General features: G+C 43.2%; 1 protein-coding gene across 1 annotated transcript in view; it reads right to left on the reverse strand.

Annotated features, from left to right (window-relative positions):
- The window catches only part of ptprnb (protein tyrosine phosphatase receptor type Nb), a 49,132-nt gene that overhangs the window by 17,754 nt on the left and 6,349 nt on the right, over positions 1–25,029 (reverse strand). Inside the window, exons 2-5 of the mRNA XM_083758702.1 lie at positions 15,928–15,978; positions 7,250–7,360; positions 2,163–2,271; positions 1,364–1,529 (exon numbers count right to left, since the gene is read on the reverse strand). Of these exons, the coding sequence (XP_083614828.1) occupies positions 1,364–1,529; positions 2,163–2,271; positions 7,250–7,360; positions 15,928–15,978 (437 nt within the window). The remainder of the gene's footprint in view (positions 1–1,363; positions 1,530–2,162; positions 2,272–7,249; positions 7,361–15,927; positions 15,979–25,029) is intronic.

Here is a 25,029-nt window from a genome sequence, read left to right on the forward strand (position 1 = left end):
TCCCGCCCACCAAGGACTGGATGATCCATCCGTCGTCGTATGCGGGGACCGTGAGGACGGCCGTGGCTCAGCTGGAGAAGGCGCTCAGTCAGGAGATGGAGAAGCTGTGCAACGCGGAGCTGAGGAGGATCCAGCAGTATGCAGGGGACGCCACTCCCGACTTCAGCACATACAAATAGGATAGGATCTAGCTGGTGGACATTGCGGCACATCCAGCACTTAATGTCAGAGAGACATGGCAGGATATCGGACACATTGCATTACAATGGGAAATTCATGAATATGGTTTAATACATTATTATGGGTAATAACACTTTTCACATTGTATTCATTTATAATACCAGGCCCATCGAACGATGAGCCTCGCATTTACATAATCAATATCAGTAATGATCTAATACAGAGATGGTGTGCGTGTGTGCATCATTACGTCTCCAAAAGGTTAGCCACCTTTAAGAGCCTCTGGAGCTAATATATACAGAATATATACCTAGACTTGGGCTTTTGGAGTCCGCAGCCACAGGCTCTGAGCCTCTCTGCTATACTATACATGTAGGTTTGGGTATCAATTGGGTTTTTATCTGATAATGGTACCGGAACCGATGATATGAATGGCATTTTTTGTTTAGTCTTTTTGTTTGCCAGTGCTGCCTTACGTTGTGCTGATCCTAGATCAGCCTAAACCCTTCATGTTACACAGCACTACAATACGATATCTATTTGATTTTCACTGGCATTTCTTCCACAATAACCATTCCACATAAATTAGTTCACTACTTGTTTATTATTTTAGGTGAGAACCTTGTGTCTTTTAATAATGTTACCTTTGTACCTGTTTTATTGTGCGACAGTGCAAATAAATAAATCAAATTAAAATAATGACCACTAAATAGTAGAAAGTGCTTTGGAACCAGAAGTATATATTTTTCTTTCATTTTTGTGTGGACATATTTCCACACATGACTTTAATAACCCATTCAAAACGGGAAAGTGTCATTTTAGATTTCCACCGTTGGCAAAGCAAAAATCACACCCAGTGTGAAGTGAGCAGTGCCTTGTATTATTTAATCATTACGTCACTGCAAATAGACACAGTGACCACAGTGACAGTGCTGAAAAAGACACCCAAGCACACACGGTCAAATGTAGGCGCTTGCTAGCACCTCTCGAAAATAGCAGATATATATATTATGCTCTTTGCAAAATCTTGAAAGTGCTTGAAAATGTTTTGAGACAAGTCTCCTCTTTTGGGGTTTTAGAAAGAAGAATCAGCCTCATGTCTTAATGGAGTCAAAAGGTGAAATACACCATCTCTCGTGTAGGTCTGATCATGTGTGGTACTGTACGTGTGACATCTCCTGACCTGGCGGTAGGTGTAGGGCTCCAGCAGAGGGCGCTGCTGCACGTGAACAGAGGAGCGCGGCGGATCGTCCAGCATCATGTAGTCCAGGTACTGCTGCATCAGGTCTGGGTCGGCCTGCTCGGCACTCCCCTGGGCCCTCAGGTCGGTGGCCAGATACCCTGGAGCTCTGACAGAATAGGACATGAGATGAATTGAGTATGAAGCACCCCAATGGAAACACGCCAATAATAGGCTAAACTTGGGTTTAGCCTGGGCAGCATTCCTGTTTGGGTTTATGACCCGGTAGGGAGCGGATGATGTCGTTACGTCATGTTGTAGTCATCAGACCGGGAAACCCTCAAACCGAAAGGATAATACCTTCCCAATAAAAGCGTGACTTGCATTGCGCCGCATCAAGGCTTTCCTCCGAGGTGGAAAGCCTGGTGATGTGAGGTGTGTGTATAAAAAAATCACACCCGTGTGAAGTGAGGGGCACTCTTATCATCTTACAACATCAATTACAACATAATGTTTCTTTAACCCATTCTGACCGGGCACCCATTTTGGTGTTGGCATCATGTTATGCTTTAGCTATTGAAAAATAGCAGATCTACAAGCTCATATCGCGCCACCGAGTGGCGAGATACGAGCTTGTAGGTCTGCCATTTTTGAAAAATCGAAGAACGACTGACATTTTTATAATCTGATCTCAGGTCAGAATGGGTTAAGCAACGGTTGCTAATGTTTTGATTGTGTGCAAATCAGTTCATTATTATATAGGTTGTTTCTCATGATGGAGTGAAGCTGTGGGTTCTCTTACTGTTTCACTGTCCTCTCGCGTCGCTTGGAGGCGGAGCTAGTGACTTGCGGGACCTGACTCAGCTCTCGTCCAATGATCAGCTGGGTGATGTCATCCTGCCAAGTCAGACCTGCTCACCCATAGGGTGACAGAGATGTCAATTAGACATAATATCACTTTTCACTTCCGGTTCATTTCCCGTTTATCGATCGCCTAGCAACCGAGAGCTATTCATATGGTGGTGAAGAGCACAATCTAACGTAATCAATAAAAATCATTAAATGACGGAATATTCCGTCAATGGTGGTGAACGTGCTTTCAACCTATCTTCATATTATAGAGTGTCGTAGTCCCGCCCCCCGACGAGCGGCCCGGAAGTGAATTTCCTATAATTTTTTCCCATAGACGTTTCAGAACGCTCTATTGGTCCTCACTAATGATCATGTTTGTTTCCTACTCGGTCTGTGGGCAGTTCAGAAACCCGTCCACCAGTGACATCATGGATGGGGAATCCAAGCTAGACCCAGATCCAGACCCACATGAACGTGGCCAGGGTGCCGGCAAGCCGCCCGCATCCGAAACGGTTGAGAAATGACAGTTTTACCGTGTGGGGGTCTATACTGTACTGTCACTGTACTGTAACACCCCAAATCATCATCATGTATACAGTTTGTGTGTGTGTGTGTGTGTGTGTGTGTGTGTGTGTGTGTGTGTGTGTGTGTGTGTGTGTGTGTGTGTGGCTGCGCAACAGTGACACTTGGTTGTGAAAACCAACCAAGCGCTATTTTCAGACCCAGCAGCCAGCCAGGGACCCACATTGCTGTCTATAGACCGATTCACAGAGGGTTTCCTGGGTGCGGCCATTACTGAGGTGTACCATTGAGTGCAGCAGCACTGATTAGCTACACCTGGCCTATGGAGCACCTGCTCCATGGATTACCCCTCAGTAATGGCCGCGCCCAGGGCACCCCTCTGTGAATCGGTCTATAGGAGTGGTTGCCACTCTCAAAAAAAATCTGCCTAACGATGATGTCACTGTTGGACGGTGAACTGTCCACAGCCCTCCTTTGAGACGGACGGAATAGAAACAAATTGTTATGTTATTGTTATGTTATCATACACATTAGTGAGGAGAGGACCAATTATATGAATAATGAAGATAGGTTGAAAAGTGGTAAAGTGGTCCTTTAACCCTTAGAAGAGCAATCACGGGAAAACCCGTGAAGTAATAGCGTTCCGTAAATGGGCAATCACTGGAAAACCCGTGATTCTGTTTCTTGATTAATATCGATATATTAATAACCTCCGCATCGCTGTGTGAAGTCCCTTTGTTGAAATTCCAACTGCAATACCCAGAAATCCCGTGTCACGTAACACGCGCGCACATCTTGGCTATAAAACGTGCCCGCCCCCTGGGGATCTGCATGCCTGGCCTGCATGGGGAGCAAGCCAGCTGCTTGCGGGCTTTCTGAGTTCGCTCTTCCCGGCCTGGCTCGAGCGATGACACCGTACTACGATCTGGACGGGTGACCAGATTTTTCTATGGTAAGAATCTTATTGTCTGAAACATTATATGCTATATCTATTCAGTGTGTATTATAGTTTATAATCGCTGTTTGCCGCGCCGCTGGGGTAAGGCAGGCCGCTGAGCTAATGTGTTTTTTTTTCTTTGCCGAGCCTCTGGAGCGTAGCTAGCGTTACAGGCTGCGGCCTGCGCTCCAGAAGCTCTGCAAAGTTAAAAAAACAAACACTGCACAAATGGTTACATACATACGTGATACTAATTATACAATCATCCATTTGTAGCGACGACTCGGCACAATAAAATCATTTGATCGCTAGCAGTCATCGGAGAATATATAAGGGTCGGTATTAGCCCAAACCGACCATGTAGCTGCTAATTAGTTAGCATTACTATTAGCTATTTGTAGCATCGGCCCACGGCAGCACAATAAATGTATTTGATCGCCGGGTAAAAAACACCATGTAATGGACATATATAGTAGCGAGCACTGACTACAGCTAAATGTGTCTTTATTTGTATATACATCAGGCGAGCCGCGAGGACGAGGACGACCGAGGACCATGATGATGATGATGATGCTGATGATGACGATGAAGAAGAAAAAGACTTCTCCGACACTGAACCAGATACATTAATTCATTTCAGGGGGCAGTTGTGTTTTCTATTTAGCCTACACAGTACACACCGTCAAGAACTGGACTGCAGTGGTTTGGGGACACTGGGGGAGGCGTAACTGTTTTGTATGTAGAATGAATAGTTTATTTCGATCTTTTGAGAGGGAGACATTACACAAAAACAGTTTACTTTTTCTTTTGTGATCGAAAAGGCATAGGCAGAAGCTTAAAGCTTATTAGTGCCTATCCTTATCTCAACGTATTCCAAAATACTGTTGAAGATATGCATAACAATCAACATATAAACAAAACAAACAAATGACATTTATAGAAGAATAGAAAATTAAACAAACAAAAAACAACAGACAACGAGAAAAAACAAAACAAGGAGTGGAAAAAAGACAAACAGACAACGCTACAATGTTATACCTTAGTCCAACACTATACATGGCATAAACAAGGCTCAGCTCCCCGCTCATTCCAGGTTATATCTATGCAATAATTCCTGTTTGAGCCTCTTTTTAAATTGTTTTAGGCTGTAGGCCTATTTATTTTCTGTAATATATGTATTATAATTTTATTATGTTGGTAGTCAGAATAAATAAAAATGCACTATTTCAATCCGAGATACATGTCATTTTTTTACACTATTCTGAGGTTTATGTTCTGACTAAGCGAGTTTCAACTGTGATTTACTCTGTAACGGTAGATGGTAAGAACCCAATTTTTTTTTTATATAATACAGTAAACATTCAAGTCTACATTTCTATACATATCATAGGCACCAAGTCCGGAAAACTATGTCATTGGATGTGTTTTTTATCAAAACTGTGTTTCTTCATAACAGGTTTTTGAGATACATGAATGAATAGACTAGGGTACTGGTAAGACTATGTAAACATATTATATATCGAAATCTTCGTTAAAATGTCAAGTTTCATGAAAGAATAACAGTGAGTTTCTATCTTGTTCCAGTAGGGGGCAGTAGGCGGTTTTATTTGGGTTGGTCAGTTTGGTAATGACTGACCATGCTATTTATAGATGGCAAAATATCTACAGTGGTACATGTGGGAAACTTTTTATTTTTTTATTATTGAACTAGACAAATCACCCTTTAAAATGAGATATGTCATAGGTATGGGCTCCCTGTAGAAAAAAAGGTGTTACCAAAATAAACCTTAAAATGATTGTATCTTTTTTCCATGTGCTAAAAAGCACTTTTGAAAAAAGCGCATTTTTTTTAAATGGCTTCCAACACAAAAACTATACATTGTATCAACTCAATTCATTTTTTTCCTGGAAGAAAACTTGTCAAGCTTTCTCTGAAGGTCTTATTTGTCACAGAGTCACAACAGAGAATTTTCAATAAATCATTCAAAAACGCATATTTCCCATAGAGAAAAGCAATAACAACATGGGATTTGACTTGAACACTTCAGAGGGTTAATGTCAATGGTGTATAGGAGCTGAACCATATTCAGCTTTTGAGCTTGTTGTCCAATGAGTCACTCTGTCTGAATGGGAGCGTTGTGCTAAATGTGACGAGGGGATAAAAGTAAGGGGTCTGTTGCCATGGTGACCTGAGAACTCAATTTGCGACAAGATGCTTTTTTTAAGGTTTGAATTTGAGTTCAGAAGCTATGTAACTTTTTTTTTTTTATATAAAATGTAAATGTTTGTTAATCTGTATGATAGAGTAGGCCTACAGGATATATTAATACAATATAACTTACACTTATTGGGGTGGTTCATCATTATCATTATTCACGGAAGTTATGTGGGACGCCTACCGAGTGGCAAAAAAACTACTTTCTGGCAGAAAAGTCCAAACAGAAAAGTCCAATCTGATTGCATTAAACGACATTAAACTCACTTTGCCACTCGACTTGCCACTCACTTTATGCATGTGACATACCTCTACTGTATCTCCCTGCTCTTTTATTGAGACCTTTATACCGTGTTAAAGGTCATGTCTCACCTAGACACAGGATCAGACACGAATTTTGACCTGATGGTCAAGATTCTATATTCATACTGTGCTGTCGCCTCACAGCTAGAAGGTCCTGGGTTCGATTCCCGCTGGGGACGCTGTGGGCACTGGGTGCTCCGTGTCATCAGTGCCCATACCCGAGGCGGGGTTGGTGAAAGGGCCTTTCTGTGTGGAGTTTGCATGTTCTCCCCGTGTCCCCTAGGGTAGGTACCCTCACAAAAAACATGCCGTAATCCTGGTCTCTAAACTACCTCCCTCTGGCCAGCCGGGGCGCCTGATGGAGGGGAAAGGAACTGGTCGGAATAACGTTTTCCTTCCACGCGCTACGTCCGGCCGGGGAAACTCTCCCCTGTCAGGTGAAAAGAAGCAACTTGGACTCCTCATGCATAGAAGGAAGCATGAGGTCAGTCCGCTGCCCCCCCAGGTTGGCAGAGGAAGTGTAGCGCCCAGGATTACATTAGATAATTGACACTGGGTGAAAAAATGGGTTACAAAATTGTGGGATAAAACATTACAAAAAAAAAAAAGATTCTATTCATACCCTGAGCAAACAGGCAGGATCTATCTAAAATGGCAACTAAAAAATACGGGGAAGCAGCTTTTTGCTTCTACGGGCCATCGGCATGGAACAAGCTCCCTCTGTACCTTCGTCAGGCAGCCTCTGTAGACATTTTTAAAGCTCAGCTCAAGACCCACTTCTACAACATTGCCTTTAAGTGATCTTATATTTTGTGTTATTCATGTCCTCACTGTATTGCATTACTGCTTGTTTTTTAATGTCGTTGCCTTGCTTTTCTTTTATGCTTTGCTTTTATTTTATTCTCCATTGTTCTGTAAAGCACTTTGAGCTGCATTTGATGTCATGAAAGGTGCTATACAAATAAAGTTTTATTATTATTATTATTATTATATTAGCTCAATGGTAAAGTCATAGTCCGGCCTTATTGGTATTTTCTATAATTCATGTACTGGCAGTCACCTTGTATCATCAGCTCTTTGAGGACCTCCTGGAGTTTGTGGAGAACAGGAACAGAGACCTGGTACTGAATCAGCTGCTCCTGGGGCCCACGGCACTGTCCAAACAACCCATCTGCAATGAGGAGAAGAGTCACTCCATCAACTATAGCACATGAGGCATGCAGGGAAAATGTGCTCACACATGCTGAGCAGGCCCAATTCATCTCAATTTTGGATCAAGATGCCAAGAGAAAAGATGAGGTGGGTGAGTCTTTCAGTACCTTCATGATTAGCCGATTTGCTGGTCTACATATAACGTTAATTTTCCCTTCATTGTCAATGGCATATAATGTTTGTGTTGCCACAAATTTGACCTAACTTCTCCAGTTACAACAAGGACATTCAAAATGCATATTTCATGGTGGTTTACAAAAGAATATTTGTATGTTTTGTGTTACAGTTTTCACGGTGTCTAATGGGAAGAAATAAAACGACCTTAAAGACATCTGTTGGAGCGTTGTCATATTTCTGCTGGCTAGGAGCCGCTACAGTGAAAACGTATGCGCCTTCTGCACAGATTAATTAAGAGTTCAGTTAAGTTGTTTCTATCATTTTCTTTCTTCTTATCTTTGTTATCTTTCTTAATATCTTTTGTGGAGACTCTGACATGAGAGCTCCTCTCTGCAGCTCTGCTCTGCGGCTCTGCTCTGTTTGTTCTGCTCTTAACATGCCCAAGACCCAACAGGTGAACGAAATGAGGTAATCAGAGCAGGTGAGCCTAATTCAACCTGCCCCTGAACCAGACAGACCACAAAACCAGAGTACAGTAGATGGCACTATATCACCATGCATTTACCATATGTACCCAAATAACATACCTATAATGTTCACTTACACATTTGCCGAAAGGTAAGTAATAAAATAGAATAGAAAATATAAATAGAAAAATAGAAATAGAAAATCCCATTGCTGGGACAGTTACAATCGTCATTGGCAAATATTGAGATGTATGGGGACGTCATATTTGGCGGACATTTGACCTAATTTCTCCTTTCATCGTCAAATATTGAGATGTGTGGGGACAAATGCTGTATATAGGAGGCTAAAACATTTGCTTTAACCAATATATTCAAAGATTTGCACACATTAAAAAAAATGATCAGCGGATCTACAAGCTTTACAAAAATAGCAGATATACAGATACACAAGCTTGTATATCTGCTATTTTTGAATAGCCAAAGCATAAAATAATGGTTAAAGTAATAATGACAAAGATGCCTTGTAATGGGTTAGGTTTTCAGACAGTGCATTTAAGGCCTCCTTAACAAATTTGAGAGTTGGTGCAAAAAAATAAACAGACACTGGTCTGCAGAGATGTGGAAAAAATACAGTCAGATGAGTCATCCCTCCCTCCCAGAGCATTATTATCTAATCATAATTATTCTCGCAACGGGTGGGCGAGTGCATGACGTGTGCACTGTGCCATAAATCACGAGAATGACATGCAGGTTTGGTACCTGCAATTGGATCCTGGATTTCCTGACAGATGAGGCAAACAGTCAAAGTCGGCAACAAAACATCTAAAGCCATGATTGAAGTGAACAGAGGATCTCCTCAGGGATGCGTTCTGAGTCCCCTATTGTTCACTCTACTCACACATGACTGCAAGGCCAGGTTCAAAAGCAACCACATAATAAAGTTTGCTGATGACACCACCGTGGTCGGCCTCATAACTAAGCGGGAGAGGAGGTCGAACAGTTGGCAGCTTGGTGTAAGGCGCACAATCTTTCCCTCGACACCAAAAAGACAAAGGAAATGATTGTGGACCTCAGGACGAGAACCAGGCCACAACACCATCCTATGACCATCGATGGCTCAGCCGTAGAGAGGGTAGCAAGCACGACATTCTCAGCTGACGGACAACCTGGCCCCGAGCAGCAACACCACTGCCATCATTAGAAAGGCCCACCTGCCCCCTCCGTCAGCTGAAGAGAGTCGACCTGCCTGTCCCCAGCCCTGACCATGTTTTATAGAGGCACCATTGAGAGCATTCTCACCTACTTCTTTACCTCCTGGTATTTTTGTCTCCACCAGGCCGAAGGCATGTGTGGAGAGTATGTTTTGCACTCCGTCCGTCCGCGTGTCCGTCCGTCCGTCCGTCCGTGTGTCCGTGAACAGCTAATCTCGGCCACCGTTAACCCGGTCGATGCCATATTTTGCACACACACTCCCTGGATGCCAACGATGCCCCAAACTTTCCAGAACGGCCTGTTATAGCGCCACCAGGAGGCCGCTTTGTGCAAAACAAGTTTTTGCACAGTACACCTACAGATTTTGTCCAAACATCACGCAAATTGGTACACAGTCTCTCTAGAGCCATTCAACGAAACGGGTCTTTCAGATTTATCAGACTCCATCCTGATTGGTTAAGATTGGCTTCCAAAGTTCACAGGAGTGCTCAGTTTCAAACAAAATGCTGCAAATCATGAACACATCGCGTGATTTCCGTGTGGATAACCTGGTGGAGACCTGTGCCCGGAAGGGCACTTTTTCTAGTATACCAATACTTTTGCACTTTTACTCAAGTCAATTCCAGACTTGTAACAGAGTATTCTTTACAATAAGCATGATTGCGGTATCGATACTTTTTCTTAGTAAAAGAATCGGAGTACTCAATTATCAACTCAGTTATTCTGAGATCACCTTTATCGTATGACGAAACACCTCTATACCGATGGGACCTTATGGGTACATTTGGTTCCATTTGTACACTCTCATAGTTAAGGGGGTTCCTTGCAAATGAAACATTTGAGAAGCATAGTACTAGTTGGATTCCGAATGTGCCATAGTGTCGTAGTAAATAAGTGTCATAGAAGAAAACCTGGAGACTTGACGTTCAGTAATTGGGTTTTATGATCAAAATAAGAACATTATAATGGTGTGTAAAAAGAGAAAGTGCAATTGCAAATTGCAACGGACAAGACCAAGACTTTTTGTCACATTTTGTCCGTGTACGGACATAGCGATGGGGTCATAATGACCCCGTCTACAGGGCGCGAGGGGTCAATGAATGGCTCGATGAGCATGACAATGAGGTACTTATTGGGCAGAAACCTATTAATGCTCTAATTTGTCATACGAACACTATAATAGCTCAGAACACGTCTCGACATGTTGAGCTTGTAGATCTAGCGGTGGGCAATATGGAAAAATATAATATCACAATATGTTTTCATCATATCATATCATATCATATTACACAATGTTATCACGATTTTCTTTCATGCGTTTTTTTATGGTTATTGTTAAGTTACTTAAAAGTACAACCACCTACAAGGTAAAGAAAAACTCAAAGAAAAAGGAGTAACAGACAATTTAGGCATGCCTCTAGCATCCCCTGTATGATGATGCTGTGGTGTTTTCCTGCAGGCAGACATTACCGTTTAGTCCGACCAATCTGTGAAGAAATCACAGATGTGAAGCATTAAGGTAGCTTTTATGACATTTCTGAGACCATTCATGTTTCTGGAAGGTGCTTCTAAACTTGTATTCTATTGATAGTTTGATCACTTCGAATACCCTTTCATCCTAAAATAACTAGTGGCCGAAGATAGCCAATCTACAAGCTCGACTACGAGCTTGTACAGTATAGATCTGCTATTTTCCGAGTGGGCAGCATGCTTTCACAGAAGACACGCTGGCTTCTACAGGAGCCAAATGACTGAAATCAGTCGTGGCGACTGAGAACTTTAATCCATGCAAATGGCCTTCGGAGTCACCAGATCTCAACACTTATGGGAGATCTCAGACCATTAGACAGCGCAGCGTTGTTCCGCCACAGTCATAAAAAGAAAATGAGTGAATACAGAGACTAGTACAATCGATGCCCTGGTGCACTGAGGTGGAAACCAACGGCATACGCCCATCAATAAAGGAAGACACACGTGGGCACACACACACACACACACACAGTCACACACACACACACACACACACACACACACACACACACACACACACACACACACACACATCACTGGTGTGTAGCTCTTGGTGAGTCATCAACTTGCTCTCTCCTCCCCCCCACTCTTTCTTACACATGAGGGAGACACTCAGTCGTCAGGCAGTTGATGTCATTGTTGTCATAGAGACACAGAGGGTGAGCTGGGATTGGTCGAGCACCGCTGACGGAGAGAGGCCTTGTTTACGTTTGCTCTGACACTCTTCCCCCCCCCCCCTCTCTCCAATCACTCTATATATCTCTTTAATGCTCTCTGTTGTTGCCACTTTGCGTTGCTCTTTTATCTCTTCTACCGCGTCCTCTATTCCTCAACGTCCTCTCTCCTTTTCACCAGTCAATTTTGTCGTCTCTGCCTCTCTAGCTCTCCTTCGATCTCTAAATTATCGTTTACTTACTCTCTCTCTCTCTTCAGCACGATTCATACTTGTGAGAATAAATTAGCCATTATACTGTCTGTGTCTATCTCTGACGATATCTCAATCTCTCTCTCCGTTTCTCTCTTTCATTGGGTCTGATTCAGGAGTACAATGCCTACAACTTACATCCGTACAAACGCCCTCATGCACACGCCCCCATAATGTGTATGTACAGTATGTAATCGAATGGCAAACATGTCACTCATCATGCGCTTGACCACAAATGCACGCAATTTCCACTTCTCATTTGACCCTCCCACGCTTTCTATCCGGCAGAATGAACACGTGCGTGTGTGTGCAATATGCATGCTTATATAGCGTGGCGTTCAAGGTGCGTGTGCACACACACACACACACGCACGACATGCGCATCGTGATTGAACTCCTGGCATATCCATAACATCCCACAGGAAAGGCCTGTCCACGTCTGCAAACAGCACACGCTGTTTCCATGCAACGGTGGTGTCCTGAGCTTTGATTTAATCACTCCCACCACAACAAGAGAACATTTAGAAAATGTCACGATTGAAATGTTTTCCGAAAGTAGACGATTTACAAGTTTCACACAAGAGCCCCCTCTGGACAGAAAGAAAACACACCATAGCATCAATAATGGGTTGGCTGATTGGCAGTACACCTGACCGCCATCACTCAAACATAAACACACACCAGCAGCACATCATGCATGTATGAACAGACATAAGCACGTACACACGCCAGTAGTGGAAAAGGTACTCACATTTTGTACTTGAGTAAAAGCATCAATGCATGGAATATAGGCACTAAGGGGTTAACCTATTTTTTTATGTTTTACCTTTTTTTGAATGTTGTCTATATGATTGACTGTTCTCTTCTGTTCTGCTTTGCATTTAGTGTTGCACTTCGGTACAATGAGTTGTGTTTTAAATGTGCTATATGAATACATTTGAGTTGATATGATATGAAGAGTTATACTCACACTCTTTTTTGCATGGTTTATTCAACACATCTCTCTGTCTTTCTCTTATTCTGTTTTGTATAGGATCTCGATCTCTCCCTCCCCCCCCCCCCCTTTCCCTCTCTTACTGTCTCCATTCTCTTTTTTTTTGATGAGAAATGACTCGACAGGGCTGTACTGGGAGCCCACAGCGAACTGTACTGTACTGTTTGAGGCATGTTGGGGTTGTTGTTTACCACTTTACCCGATAGCAATACCGTTTCCTCCTGTCCTGGGGTGAGAGAACGTTAAGAGACAACCGCAGCCCCTTGATGAAACCTTCATGGAGACAAACACTGGGAGAGTTAATAGGGCGAGACACACGGTTGACGGAAGTGATCTGATCCCAGATAGTGCAACTAAGTACAGACAATTGTGTACAATTTCCTTTTAGTTTGTTTTTAGTGAGTCGTTCCACGAAACCGCTAATAGGCCAGTCAATCTAAGATTTGACGCAAAATAAATTGCAAAAGTAATCGTTCATGGTTTTTTATGATCCTTAGGTTCATCCTTATAATATATTAAAAATAGAGTATTATATAAATTGTGGATCATGGTAAATTCAGAACGTTGGAGTACCATTAAAAACATATAAGGCAAAACAAATATTGTTTTTAAGAAGCATGTAATGTGTCAAACTAGGGGGTCTTCATGATTCTGAATCCATTCCAAGCATTAGTTTTGCACGAAAAACACTCCTTGGGCTAAAAACAGCCAAAAACAGCCAAAGCCTCCAAATGTGATGAGGCCAGCACATTTGTGCAGTGTGCACATATTTAACTCACAGAAAAACATATTTTCCCATCTCAGCAATTAAATTAATATTTTTTATATAGAATAATAACGGGATATATATATTTCGGCCATTTGAGAATGGCAGATCTACTGTACGAGCTCACAAGAATGCGCCGCAATGCCATCTTCGACTGGCACAAGACCGACCGTCTTTTGATTAAAGTCAGAGACTCTGCAGAGAGCACATTGCTGTAGTGTACTGTATATCTGCCAGGATTGTTTGGCACATTAAAATGCCAGCAGCAGTTTATATCCTCCGGTGAGATTTGGCCTTCAAAGCTTAAGTATAATGTGCACTGTACAGTGCAGAACATGCCAAAGAATACTAGAGCAGTGGTTTTCAATTGTTTTTCATATGATGGTCCAGTATTCATTCTGCATTTGAGCCACGGACCACCATTTGATGCCTCTCAGACCAAAAACTGAAGAATAATTTGTTGTCGTTGGATAAGATTTTGTCCACAATTCTTATTCTATGCTGTATTGATGTGGTGCCATAGGAGAGATAACAGGCAAATGTTGATCAAAATAACAAATATTTTACATCCTCTAATTGTGGACTAATTTAGCTGGGGACCACCTGGAAACCCCTCAAGTACCACTGGTGGTCCCCAGACCACTGGTTGAGAACCACTGCTCTAGAGAATACCCTAGACTTGAACACTGCATCGACACCAGGGTGTTTTATTTAACCACTTAAACCCTCTATATGTAGTAAACTAATATCAGCTAATTAGTCTAAATTCCCCCATGAATAGGGATGCTAGGGTTCAAGCGGTTAACTTTGAATTGTGTACTAAAAATGTACCCGTAATTATCACCCCCGGGATGTTGCTGTGTAAGCCGAGGATGACACCCATTGCTCAAGGGCACAGTGATACAAGCACACACACAAATAAACTACATAATAAGTGACAGTCACATTACAGTTCGGTTTATGTGATGGCACACATAATATTTCATCACAATAATGTACTACGCCTGTGATAAAGCACAAGAAAACATGTTTTTTTGAGAGACGGATGTTCATGCATAGTCTCTCATGGGGATGCATTGTTGAGATATGGCAGCGTTTTTCAGCACGGCTAAATATCTCATCCCAAAACCCAAGTGGAGCACATCAGAAATCATATCTAATTCTGTTCGGACCCACGCCCCAAAAAGTCCTCTGCCCAGAATCCATATATGGAGCTGGCCTGTTCTGACATCATTCTAACTCTGCATAGATTCCATATTTGGGCATGCCTGACAAAGAACTCCATATATGGGCATAAAGGGGCCATAAGATCTGGATGGGGCATTCATTTCCAACTTGCATCGTTCCAAGTAGGCCAGTGCCCAACAGGCACCGCTGCAGAAGCCCCACGGGCACAGCTCTACTACGTATGTGATAATATAAGAAACTAAAGTAAAATACACATAGTCAGTAATGACGTCGTCACAATTATGTCTTTAAAATGAAGAGTCAGATTTCCATGGCCTGCCTGGGCTGGTCATCAATTTGACAAACCGCAGGGACATCAACAGGCATCGGCTTCCTTGATAGCCAACCAATTGGCTTTGCAGACTGTTTTTCCCATGTAAGTCTTTTGCCACTGAATCGCACACTACATTACTACATTATCTTTCAGGGTAACATTTTATCTGTCAAATCTGATCTGCGCTTGTGTGACAAATGTTGTGCTGGACGTTGCATCTGGATGGACAAGGGAGACTGTTGCCTTGGGGAACAGGGTGTACAACCTGCGGAGGGAACTGCTATGTGCAGGCGTCACATCGACGTCCACGTCCTCAACACACTGTCTCTGCGCTGGAAGAGGCTGCAGCCAAAATGTCCCCTCGAGGTGCCCACCAAGCGCCACGGCCACACAGCTGTGCTGATGGGACACAGCATTTACATCTGGGGAGGGTTAAAGTACATGGGGGGGGGGGGGGGTCCTACAACGAACTGTACGCATTTCATGTGGACACGGAGAGGAGGTCCAAGCCTGTGGTGTCCGGGACTGTTCCCGGGAAGAGGATCAGCCACTCGGCCTGCATCTTGGGAAAGGTCATGTATATCTATGGAGGATACACCCAGCTGACTGGATACACCAATGACATCTACAAGCTGGACACCACAACAATGGTTTGGTCTTTAATCACTATCAGAGGAACTCTGGCACATGCTTCATCCCGTCACTCCGCCACAGTGGCGGAACAACATTGGGCCGGGCCGGGGGGTGAGACAGCACGACCGGGCCTCACCGAACCTGACTCCCAACAGCACCCCTCCCCCCCCCCCCCCCGAACGGAAAAAAAACATTTACGCTAACAGTTGCTGCTAATTTGAGCTAATTTTTATTGTAAATAATTTGAATTGTACTATATACTGATTGACCCAAGGAGGAATAGTCACTGTTGAGGCAGTGACAAATCATCTGAAATAAAGCTGGTGTACATTTTGTGCAGTCAGATGGAGATAATGTATACTGCCAACGCAACATACTGACCGTCAGAGCACAGCTGGTCCCTGCCACAGAGTTTCTTCTCAAACAGGCAGCCTGCAAACACAAAGATAAGCTATATCAGAATCCATACAGAGATACAGACATAAAACCTTTTTTTTTCCTCAACACTTTCAACCCAAGAATTCGTCTAAATGACAATATCACTCACCACTTTTGGTTGGCCAATTTAAACACGTTTAAGCATGTTTAAAAGTGTAATTATTACTATGTGGTTGTCGATAGGCAAACAGACTATTACCTTGGTCTTTTTGAGGCGCGGCTAGCCCCTCCAATATACAGGTTTAATGTTTGTCTTTAGTTCAATGTAGGGAAAATTTATGTCATAATGATGCTCATTACGTCTCTTTGTTTTTTTTTTTTTTTTTAAGATATTTTTTTGCGGCTTACGCCTTTATTGATTTTTTTTTTAAGGGATAGAAAGTAGGCTGACAGGAAACGGGAGAGAGATGGGGGGATGACATGCGGTAAAGGCCGTGTCGGGTCCGGGAGTCGAACCCGCGGCACACCGCGACTGGATCACCAGTCCGGTGCCCAGACCGTTACGCTACGGCCTGGGCCCGTCTCTTTGTTAATGGCGTTTAATGTTCACCATTACATCACCTAATCAACATGAGTTAGACTTTAATATATTAGCGACCCGCACTTCACACGGGTGTGATTTCTTTCCTCTCTCCTCTGATTAGACAAGATTACACCCCCCTGCCTATAAATCCACAGAATACACATATGATTGGACAGTATCAGCAAGCAGTAAAGCACACATATGATTGGACATCACAATATGTAATACAGTTTGGTGCCTCTGAGTCTGGACTCAGCAATTACAACCCCCTGCCTATAATTCACAGGATACACTTTTTTTTTTCCCTCATCTGATTGGATATTCCCCAGGATTGCATCTTTCTAACTTTCATAGACAATTGGCATCGCGATGCGTCATGAGGTTGTAGATCGGCTATTTCAGCCAGATTGGGGGGGGGGGGGGGGGGGGACTTTGACTAATATACATTATATTTTTTAGATGATGAAGCCTTGATATTAACCCATTCTGACCGGGCACCCATTTTGGTGTTGGCATCATGTTATGCTTTAGCTATTTAAAAATAGCAGATCTACAAGCTCATATCGCGCCACCGAGTGGCGCGATACGAGCTTGTAGGTCTGCTATTTCTTTTTTAAATCGAAGAACGACTGACATTTTTAGAATCTGATCTCAGGTCAGAATGGGTTCATCAGACCAGTGTGTGTCCAGTGGAAACGTCGTATGAATCTGATCTCAGGTCAACTCAGAACTCAGAATGGGTTAATGAAGCTTGCGCTGATGTTTGCTGCTCAATCCTCTATTACCACATGCTTTGTACAGGGAACAAAATCACATGTGAAGCTGGTGAATTAGAGCTGCTTCTTAACCTGGGTAATTTCATTATGCAGAAGAAAGCAACCCAGAAATCATCATCAGTTGATGGACCCCCTTTGCTCCGCTCATCTCTGCCGTCACTCTGTTCTTGTCCTGACAGTGGATGAAACGAGCCCCATCTAGAGAGTAGACCTCCACACCACCTGCCAAATGAGTCAGAATCTGGTTGTCATCACTTCCAGGACAAGGCACTATGCTCAATGTTGGCTGTAACTCCGTGTGTGAAGGTTTGATGTCTTTCCCAGGTCAGTGCCCTTTGTTTCATGATCCCAGCTCATACAGCCCTGCTTGTTCATGGCTACAGCCTTGACATGCCAGATTTCCTCCTGTCCTTTGGATCATTATAGCCTTGTTCCAGCTCGTTCTGGTAGACCAAGCCTGCCTGCCCTGGGCGACTGTCCCCCACAATGTCAGCACACTGCCAGATTCAGACAATCCTCCGCCTCCCTCGAGTGCTCTGCTTGGCTGACCCCACTTTGCAATACATGGTGTAGCCTTCTTCTCTTGCGTCTTTGCTGTCTTTCAGCATCATGTGGTTTTGGCCTGGTTTTTGTTTGACCACCCACCATGATTCATCTCTACAGTTAATTAACACTAATTATGCTAATGACGTGTATACAATCAAAACCACGGGGTGCCTTGGAAGTGTTTGAAGTGTATAGGCGCCTTTAGCCTCTTAAACCCCAAGGGGGTCCAAATATCGGAGTTGGAACCTGAGACCTTGGCCTCATTTACCCGCTGAGAGCTGTTCATGAGGCGGACAGCCGCTGCCCCCCGCCGGCGGGGTAATTTTTATTGATATAAAAAAAAAAAATCCTTCTTCAGCGATCCTAGACCGGTTTCGCGCACGTCGTTTACAGGCCGACAAAAGATGCGCATAACTCTAAAACGCTCTACATGGTTTTGATCATAACGTCGATGTTTTAAAACAGGTGTTTTAAACCAGGTGTTTCCAAAGATTTCCATGGCAAGGACCCCACATAGCCATAGTCTGTGACTGTGGAAAATAGGCTTAAAATAATAGCTGGTCTAACAGGTCACATGTGTTGCACACATTGTGAGCTTGTAGATTTTCACTATTTTTGATTCTTTGGATTATTTTCATCTCTATCCATCACTAAACAGAAAAACAACAGTTTGTTCTTTCTTCTGGTAGTTGGCATTGATGTTTTGTGTGCCTTTATTTTTATTAGTGCTCAGGGTTTAGCTGATAGTTTACACTGAAGTGGAGTACCAGGAAAAAAGTAATATTACTGAAAGTAATATATTACTTTACATTATGTTACTTGACACTGTCTGTGATCCTATGAAGTGATGTCTGTGATCTCTATGACGTCAGTCCTCTATGATTTTTTTTATGCCACATTTGGGCAAGATGGCCGAAGATTGGTGACAGCCTTGTTGATGAGGCAGGTGGCGGAGTCAATCTCCCTCCACTGAGATGGTGGAGCGCTGATTGCAATTAGCCAATTGAAAGGCTTCGCCGGCAAAGCTTTGTTGGCAAAGGAGTTAATGATGGCCATGGCCTTGGAATAAATGGTGGGGTTACCTCTGACCAAAATATTGGCATGGTTTCAGCCCATTCGGGGAAAAAAAAAATAGCTACTGATTTATTTATTTTTAAAGCGAAAAGAGCTTGATGTTTCCTTCTCAATCATCTCCTGCCAGGATACTGTAAGCTCCATTAGAATCACCCGAGTTTTTACAGAGGACAAGATCTTGTGTGGGTTATGTCTGGGAATTAGAGCTGGTTCTTAACCACTAAACACAAATCCACTCTTTTTCTAAATTATTTTGAACATTTCCGATTCTTTTCTGACAATTTCTTCTGCATAATGACATCCCTTATTTTGGGGATGTGGTTAAGGTCCGCCCGTATCTCCCAGTTTCTGGACCACCTTTGCTCCTCATGTCATGATGTCTCTTCTCTTGTCCTGACAATAGATGAAACGAGGCATCAAGAGACCTCCTTTCTTTCCTGCTCCACACCATCTACCAAATGAGGCCGAATCTGGTTGTCACCACTACCAGGACAGGGCATGTTCGGTGTTGTCTGTACCTCCGTGCGTGAAGGTTTGATGTCTTTCCCAGATCAGTGCCCTTTTGTTGGCATGATCCCAGCTCATACTATAGCCCTGCTTGTTCAAGGCTACAGCATTGACATGCCAGATTTCCTCCAGAACGAGTTCCAGCTCGACCCAAGCCTGCCTGCCCTGGGCGACTGTCCCCACAATGTCGGCATGATAATTCAGACCATTCTCCGCCTCCCTCAGTTGCTCTGCTTGGCTGACCACTTTGCAATACATGGTGTAGCCCATACTCTTTGCCGTCTTGCAGCATCATGGCCCGGGTTTTGTTGGACCACTGGCCATGATTAATCTCTTCAGTTGAAACAGGTGTTTCCAAAGATTTCCATGGCAAGGACCCCACATAGCCATAGTCTGTGACTGTGGAAAATAGGCTTAAAATAATAGCTGGTCTAACAGGTCACATGTGTTGCACACATTGTGAGCTTGTAGATTTTCACTATTTTTGATTGTTTGTATTATTTTCCTCTCTATCCATCACTAAACAGAAAAACAACAGTTTGTTCTTTCTTCTGGTAGTTGGCATTGATGTTTTGTGTGCCAATGTATTTATTTTTATTAGTGCTCAGCTTTTATTAAGGGTTTAGCTGATAGTTTACACTGAAGTGGAGTACCAGGAAAAAAGTAATAATATTACTGAAAGTAATATATTACTTTACATATGTTACTTGACACTGTCTGTGATCCTATGAAGTGATGTCTGTGATCTCTATGACGTCAGTCCTCTATGATTTTTTTACGCCACATTTGGGCAAGATGGCCGAAGATTGGTGACAGCCTTGTTGATGAGGCAGGTGGCGGAGTCAATCTCCCTCCACTGAGATGGTGGAGCGCTGATTGCGATTAGCCAATTGAAAGGCTTCGCCGGCAAAGCTTTGTTGGCAAAGGAGTTAATGATGGCCATGGCCTTGGAATAAATGGTGAGGTTACCTCTGACCAAAATATTGGCATGGTTTCAGCCCATTCGGGGAAAAAAAAATAGCTACTGATTTATTTATTTTTAAAGCGAAAAGAGCTTGATGTTTCCTTCTCAATCATCTCCTGCCAGTAAGCTCCATTAGAATCACCCGAGTTTTTACAGAGGACAAGATCTTGTGTGGGTTATGTCTGGGAATTAGAGCTGGTTCTTAACCACTAAACACAAATCCACTCTTTTTCTAAATTATTTTGAACATTTCCGATTCTTTTCTGACAATTTCTTCTGCATAATGACATCCCTTATTTTGGGGATGTGGTTAAGGTCCGCCCGTATCTCCCAGTTTCTGGACCACCTTTGCTCCTCATGTCATGATGTCTCTTCTCTTGTCCTGACAATAGATGAAACGAGGCATCAAGAGACCTCCTTTCTTTCCTGCTCCACACCATCTACCAAATGAGGCCGAATCTGGTTGTCACCACTACCAGGACAGGGCATGTTCGGTGTTGTCTGTACCTCCGTGCGTGAAGGTTTGATGTCTTTCCCAGATCAGTGCCCTTTTGTTGGCATGATCCCAGCTCATACTATAGCCCTGCTTGTTCAAGGCTACAGCATTGACATGCCAGATTTCCTCCAGAACGAGTTCCAGCTCGACCCAAGCCTGCCTGCCCTGGGCGACTGTCCCCACAATGTCGGCATGATAATTCAGACCATTCTCCGCCTCCCTCAGTTGCTCTGCTTGGCTGACCACTTTGCAATACATGGTGTAGCCCATACTCTTTGCTGTCTTGCAGCATCATGGCCTGGGTTTTGTTGGACCACTGGCCATGATTAATCTCTTCAGTTGAAACAGGTGTTTCCAAAGATTTCCATGGCAAGGACCCCACATAGCTTTAGTCTTTGGCTGTGGACTTCCCCCCTCCATTGCAAAATAGCTTAAAAAAAATCAAATCTTACCAGGTCACATGCGATGCACACATTGTGAGCTTGTAGATCTGTTATTTTCATTATTTTTGATTATTTGTATATAATCACCTCTATCCATCACAGAACAGAACCTTCCTTCTGGTAGTCTGCATTGATGTTTTGTGTGCCAATGTTCCCATGGGGAGATGTTTTGTTGTTACACTGACAGATCTCTGGATGATTAGTTTTTGTGTTCTTATTGTATTAGTGCTCAGCTTTTATTAAGGGTTTAGCTGATAGTTTACACTGAAGTGGAGTACCAGGAAAAAAGTAATATTACTGAAAGTAATATATTACTTTACATTATGTTACTTGACACTGTCTGTGATCCTATGAAGTGATGTCTGTGATCTCTATGACGTCAGTCCTCTATGATTTTTTTATGCCACATTTGGGCAAGATGGCCGAAGATTGGTGACAGCCTTGTTGATGAGGCAGGTGGCGGAGTCAATCTCCCTCCACTGAGATGGTGGAGCGCTGATTGCAATTAGCCAATTGAAAGGCTTCGCCGGCAAAGCTTTGTTGGCAAAGGAGTTAATGATGGCCATGGCCTTGGAATAAATGGTGGGGTTACCTCTGACCAAAATATTGGCATGGTTTCAGCCCATTCGGGGAAAAAAAAAATAGCTACTGATTTATTATTTTTAAAGCGAAAAGAGCTTGATGTTTCCTTCTCAATCATCTCCTGCCAGTAAGCTCCATTAGAATCACCCGAGTTTTTACAGAGGACAAGATCTTGTGTGGGTTATGTCTGGGAATTAGAGCTGGTTCTTAACCACTAAACACAAATCCACTCTTTTTCTAAATTATTTTGAACATTTCCGATTCTTTTCTGACAATTTCTTCTGCATAATGACATCCCTTATTATGGGGATGTGGTTAAGGTCTGCCCGTATCTTCCAGTTTCTGGACCACCTTTGCTCCTCATGTCATGATGTCTCTTCTCTTGTCCTGACAATAGATGAAACGAGGCATCAAGAGACCTCCTTTCTTTCCTGCTCCACACCATCTACCAAATGAGGCCGAATCTGGTTGTCACCACTACCAGGACAGGGCATGTTCGGTGTTGTCTGTACCTCCGTGCGTGAAGGTTTGATATCTTTCCCAGATCAGTGCCCTTTTGTTGGCATGATCCCAGCTCATACTATAGCCCTGCTTGTTCAAGGCTACAGCATTGACATGCCAGATTTCCTCCAGAACGAGTTCCAGCTCGACCCAAGCCTGCCTGCCCTGGGCGATTGTCCCCACAATGTCGGCATGATAATTCAGACCATTCTCCGCTTCCCTCAGTTGCTCTGCTTGGCTGACCACTTTGCAATACATGGTGTAGCCCATACTCTTTGCCGTCTTGCAGCATCATGGCCTGGGTTTTGTTGGACCACTGGCCATGATTAATCTCTTCAGTTGAAACAGGTGTTTCCAAAGATTTCCATGGCAAGGACCCCACATAGCTTTAGTCTTTGGCTGTGGACTTCCCCCCTCCATTGCAAAATAGCTTAAAAAAAATCAAATCTTACCAGGTCACATGCGATGCACACATTGTGAGCTTGTAGATCTGTTATTTTCATTATTTTTGATTATTTGTATATAATCACCTCTATCCATCACAGAACAGAACCTTCCTTCTGGTAGTCTGCATTGATGTTTTGTGTGCCAATGTTCCCATGGGGAGATGTTTTGTTGTTACACTGACAGATCTCTCTGGATGATTGGTTTTTGTGTTCTTATTGTATTAGTGCTCAGCTTTTACGGAGGTTTTAGCTGACAGTTTACTCTGAGGTAGAGTACCGTTTGACAGCCTTGTTGGCCGCAGACTGGGCGTCGTTGGCCATACCATTGGGGAGGATGAGGCGGGCAGCGGACTGAAAATCCCTGGCTGAGATGGTGGAGCGCTTGTTGCGGCTAGCCAGTCGAGAGGCTTCGAGGGCCAAGAGCTCAAAGTTGTCATTGACATAGGAGTTCACAATCGCCATGGCCTTGGTAGAGATGGTGAAAGGGTTACCGTTCATATTCGCCAGGACCTTGTGCACGTAGTGGCTATAGTTCTGCTTCCTTGACGCCCTTCTGTGCCTGGTCTTAGTTCCGGCTTTCATGGTCATCTTTGAGGCCCTCTTGCTTGCTGACTTGGCAGTAATAGTCATGATTTACCTGGTTAATTCTTTACAGTAAAGTTATCTGTTCCTTTCCAGATGTTGCTAGAGTCGATCGGAGTTGTCGCTAATGTTCATTCGACAATTCATTATATAGGGCAAATACATGACATGGTTATGATGACGACAATAGTGATGACTTCATTATGTAGATTATAACAAATAAGGAATGTAACGCTAATTATAATGAGGTCCAATAACGGCGTTGCTTCAAGTGGATCTCAGACTCTAGACAAATCTACACAGGCTGCCCTGGGTGCAATCATAGCTGTCACATACAGTAAAGCACAGCTTGAAACCACAACATTATTGCGCACAGGGGACCGCTCCGTGGATTTGCATGTGATTCATGATCGCTTGGCTCTGAAAAACACTAGCACATTATTAGTTTCAAACTTTTACAGCAGAGGTGGACGCAAACGTACAAAAATACTATTTAATAATTGTGAAAATTACCTACGTACATCTCTAGATCTTTGAAATAATATATTTGAAAATTAAAAGAAAAAGAGAACATTTACTTGCGACCCATAAAAATGGGTCCGTGCCCCATTGTTTTGGAAACACTGGGTTAGCAGAATATGTGGGCGGTTAAGATTCACCCGTGGCTTCCGCGTCCTGTTATGGTTAGTAATATCGGATTATTGGGACGTCGGACTAAAGCCCTAACCACACCAAAGGGTCACGATGAAACTCCTTGGATCCAAACGGTTGCAAGGAGTTAACGCTAAAACCGTCCCGACACTTTGGTGTGGTTTGGGCCGTTAAATTCGATGCGTTGCTAGGGTCAATGTGGGTCAACGTGGACATATCACACCGCAGGGACAACTCTAAAACCTTAGCCGCTACGCACCCAATCTGCGTTTATCCTAAACTGACTAGCAGACAGTCAGATGTCTCAGGAGCTGTAGAATGTAGTGTGTGTGTGTGTGTGTGCATGTGTACCGGTATGTGCTTTGCGTGCAGTGTTAATGTTGCCGAATAAAACTGTGACGTTTGTCGACTACCTTTTTTTCACTTGTGAAAACCAAATAAAAACAAACCTATGATGATTAAAACTCAGACCAAGTAAATATGACAGCGTCTGCTGAGCTGGCTGTCGCATGCTAATATGTCCCCGTAACAACATTGCCATGTAATGTTAGTTCCTACCTAGTTCTTACTAACATGACATGCAACTGCAAGGGGACCTGAGATACAGTATACTATAGCCTGCTTGTTACTGGTATAAGAAATACCAGTTTATTTTCAGATTTATTATAGAAACATTTTAAAATAAACTATTTTCTTATGAAGAACCAGTTTTTGTGGAAAGCCCTAACCCTGGTGACGCAAGGTTACGTTTTCCCTGACAAAAACTAAATAAAACTATCCTACTGTATAATGACTAAACCAGTGACAATTTCGTCAACAAATTAAACCTAGTCTAAAATCTTAAGGAGGGACTAGTGGAAAAGAGATCCAGTAGAACTAGGAGTCGGACCAGTCATTTTATGTTTGGTTTCGGACTGTGTTGCGCTCTGGAAATAGCAGATCTACAAGCTCACA

The sequence above is a fragment of the Protomyctophum parallelum genome (assembly GCF_964188405.1).
Source record: "Protomyctophum parallelum genome assembly, chromosome: 23".
In the NCBI taxonomy this organism is placed as follows: Eukaryota; Metazoa; Chordata; class Actinopteri; order Myctophiformes; family Myctophidae; genus Protomyctophum; species Protomyctophum parallelum.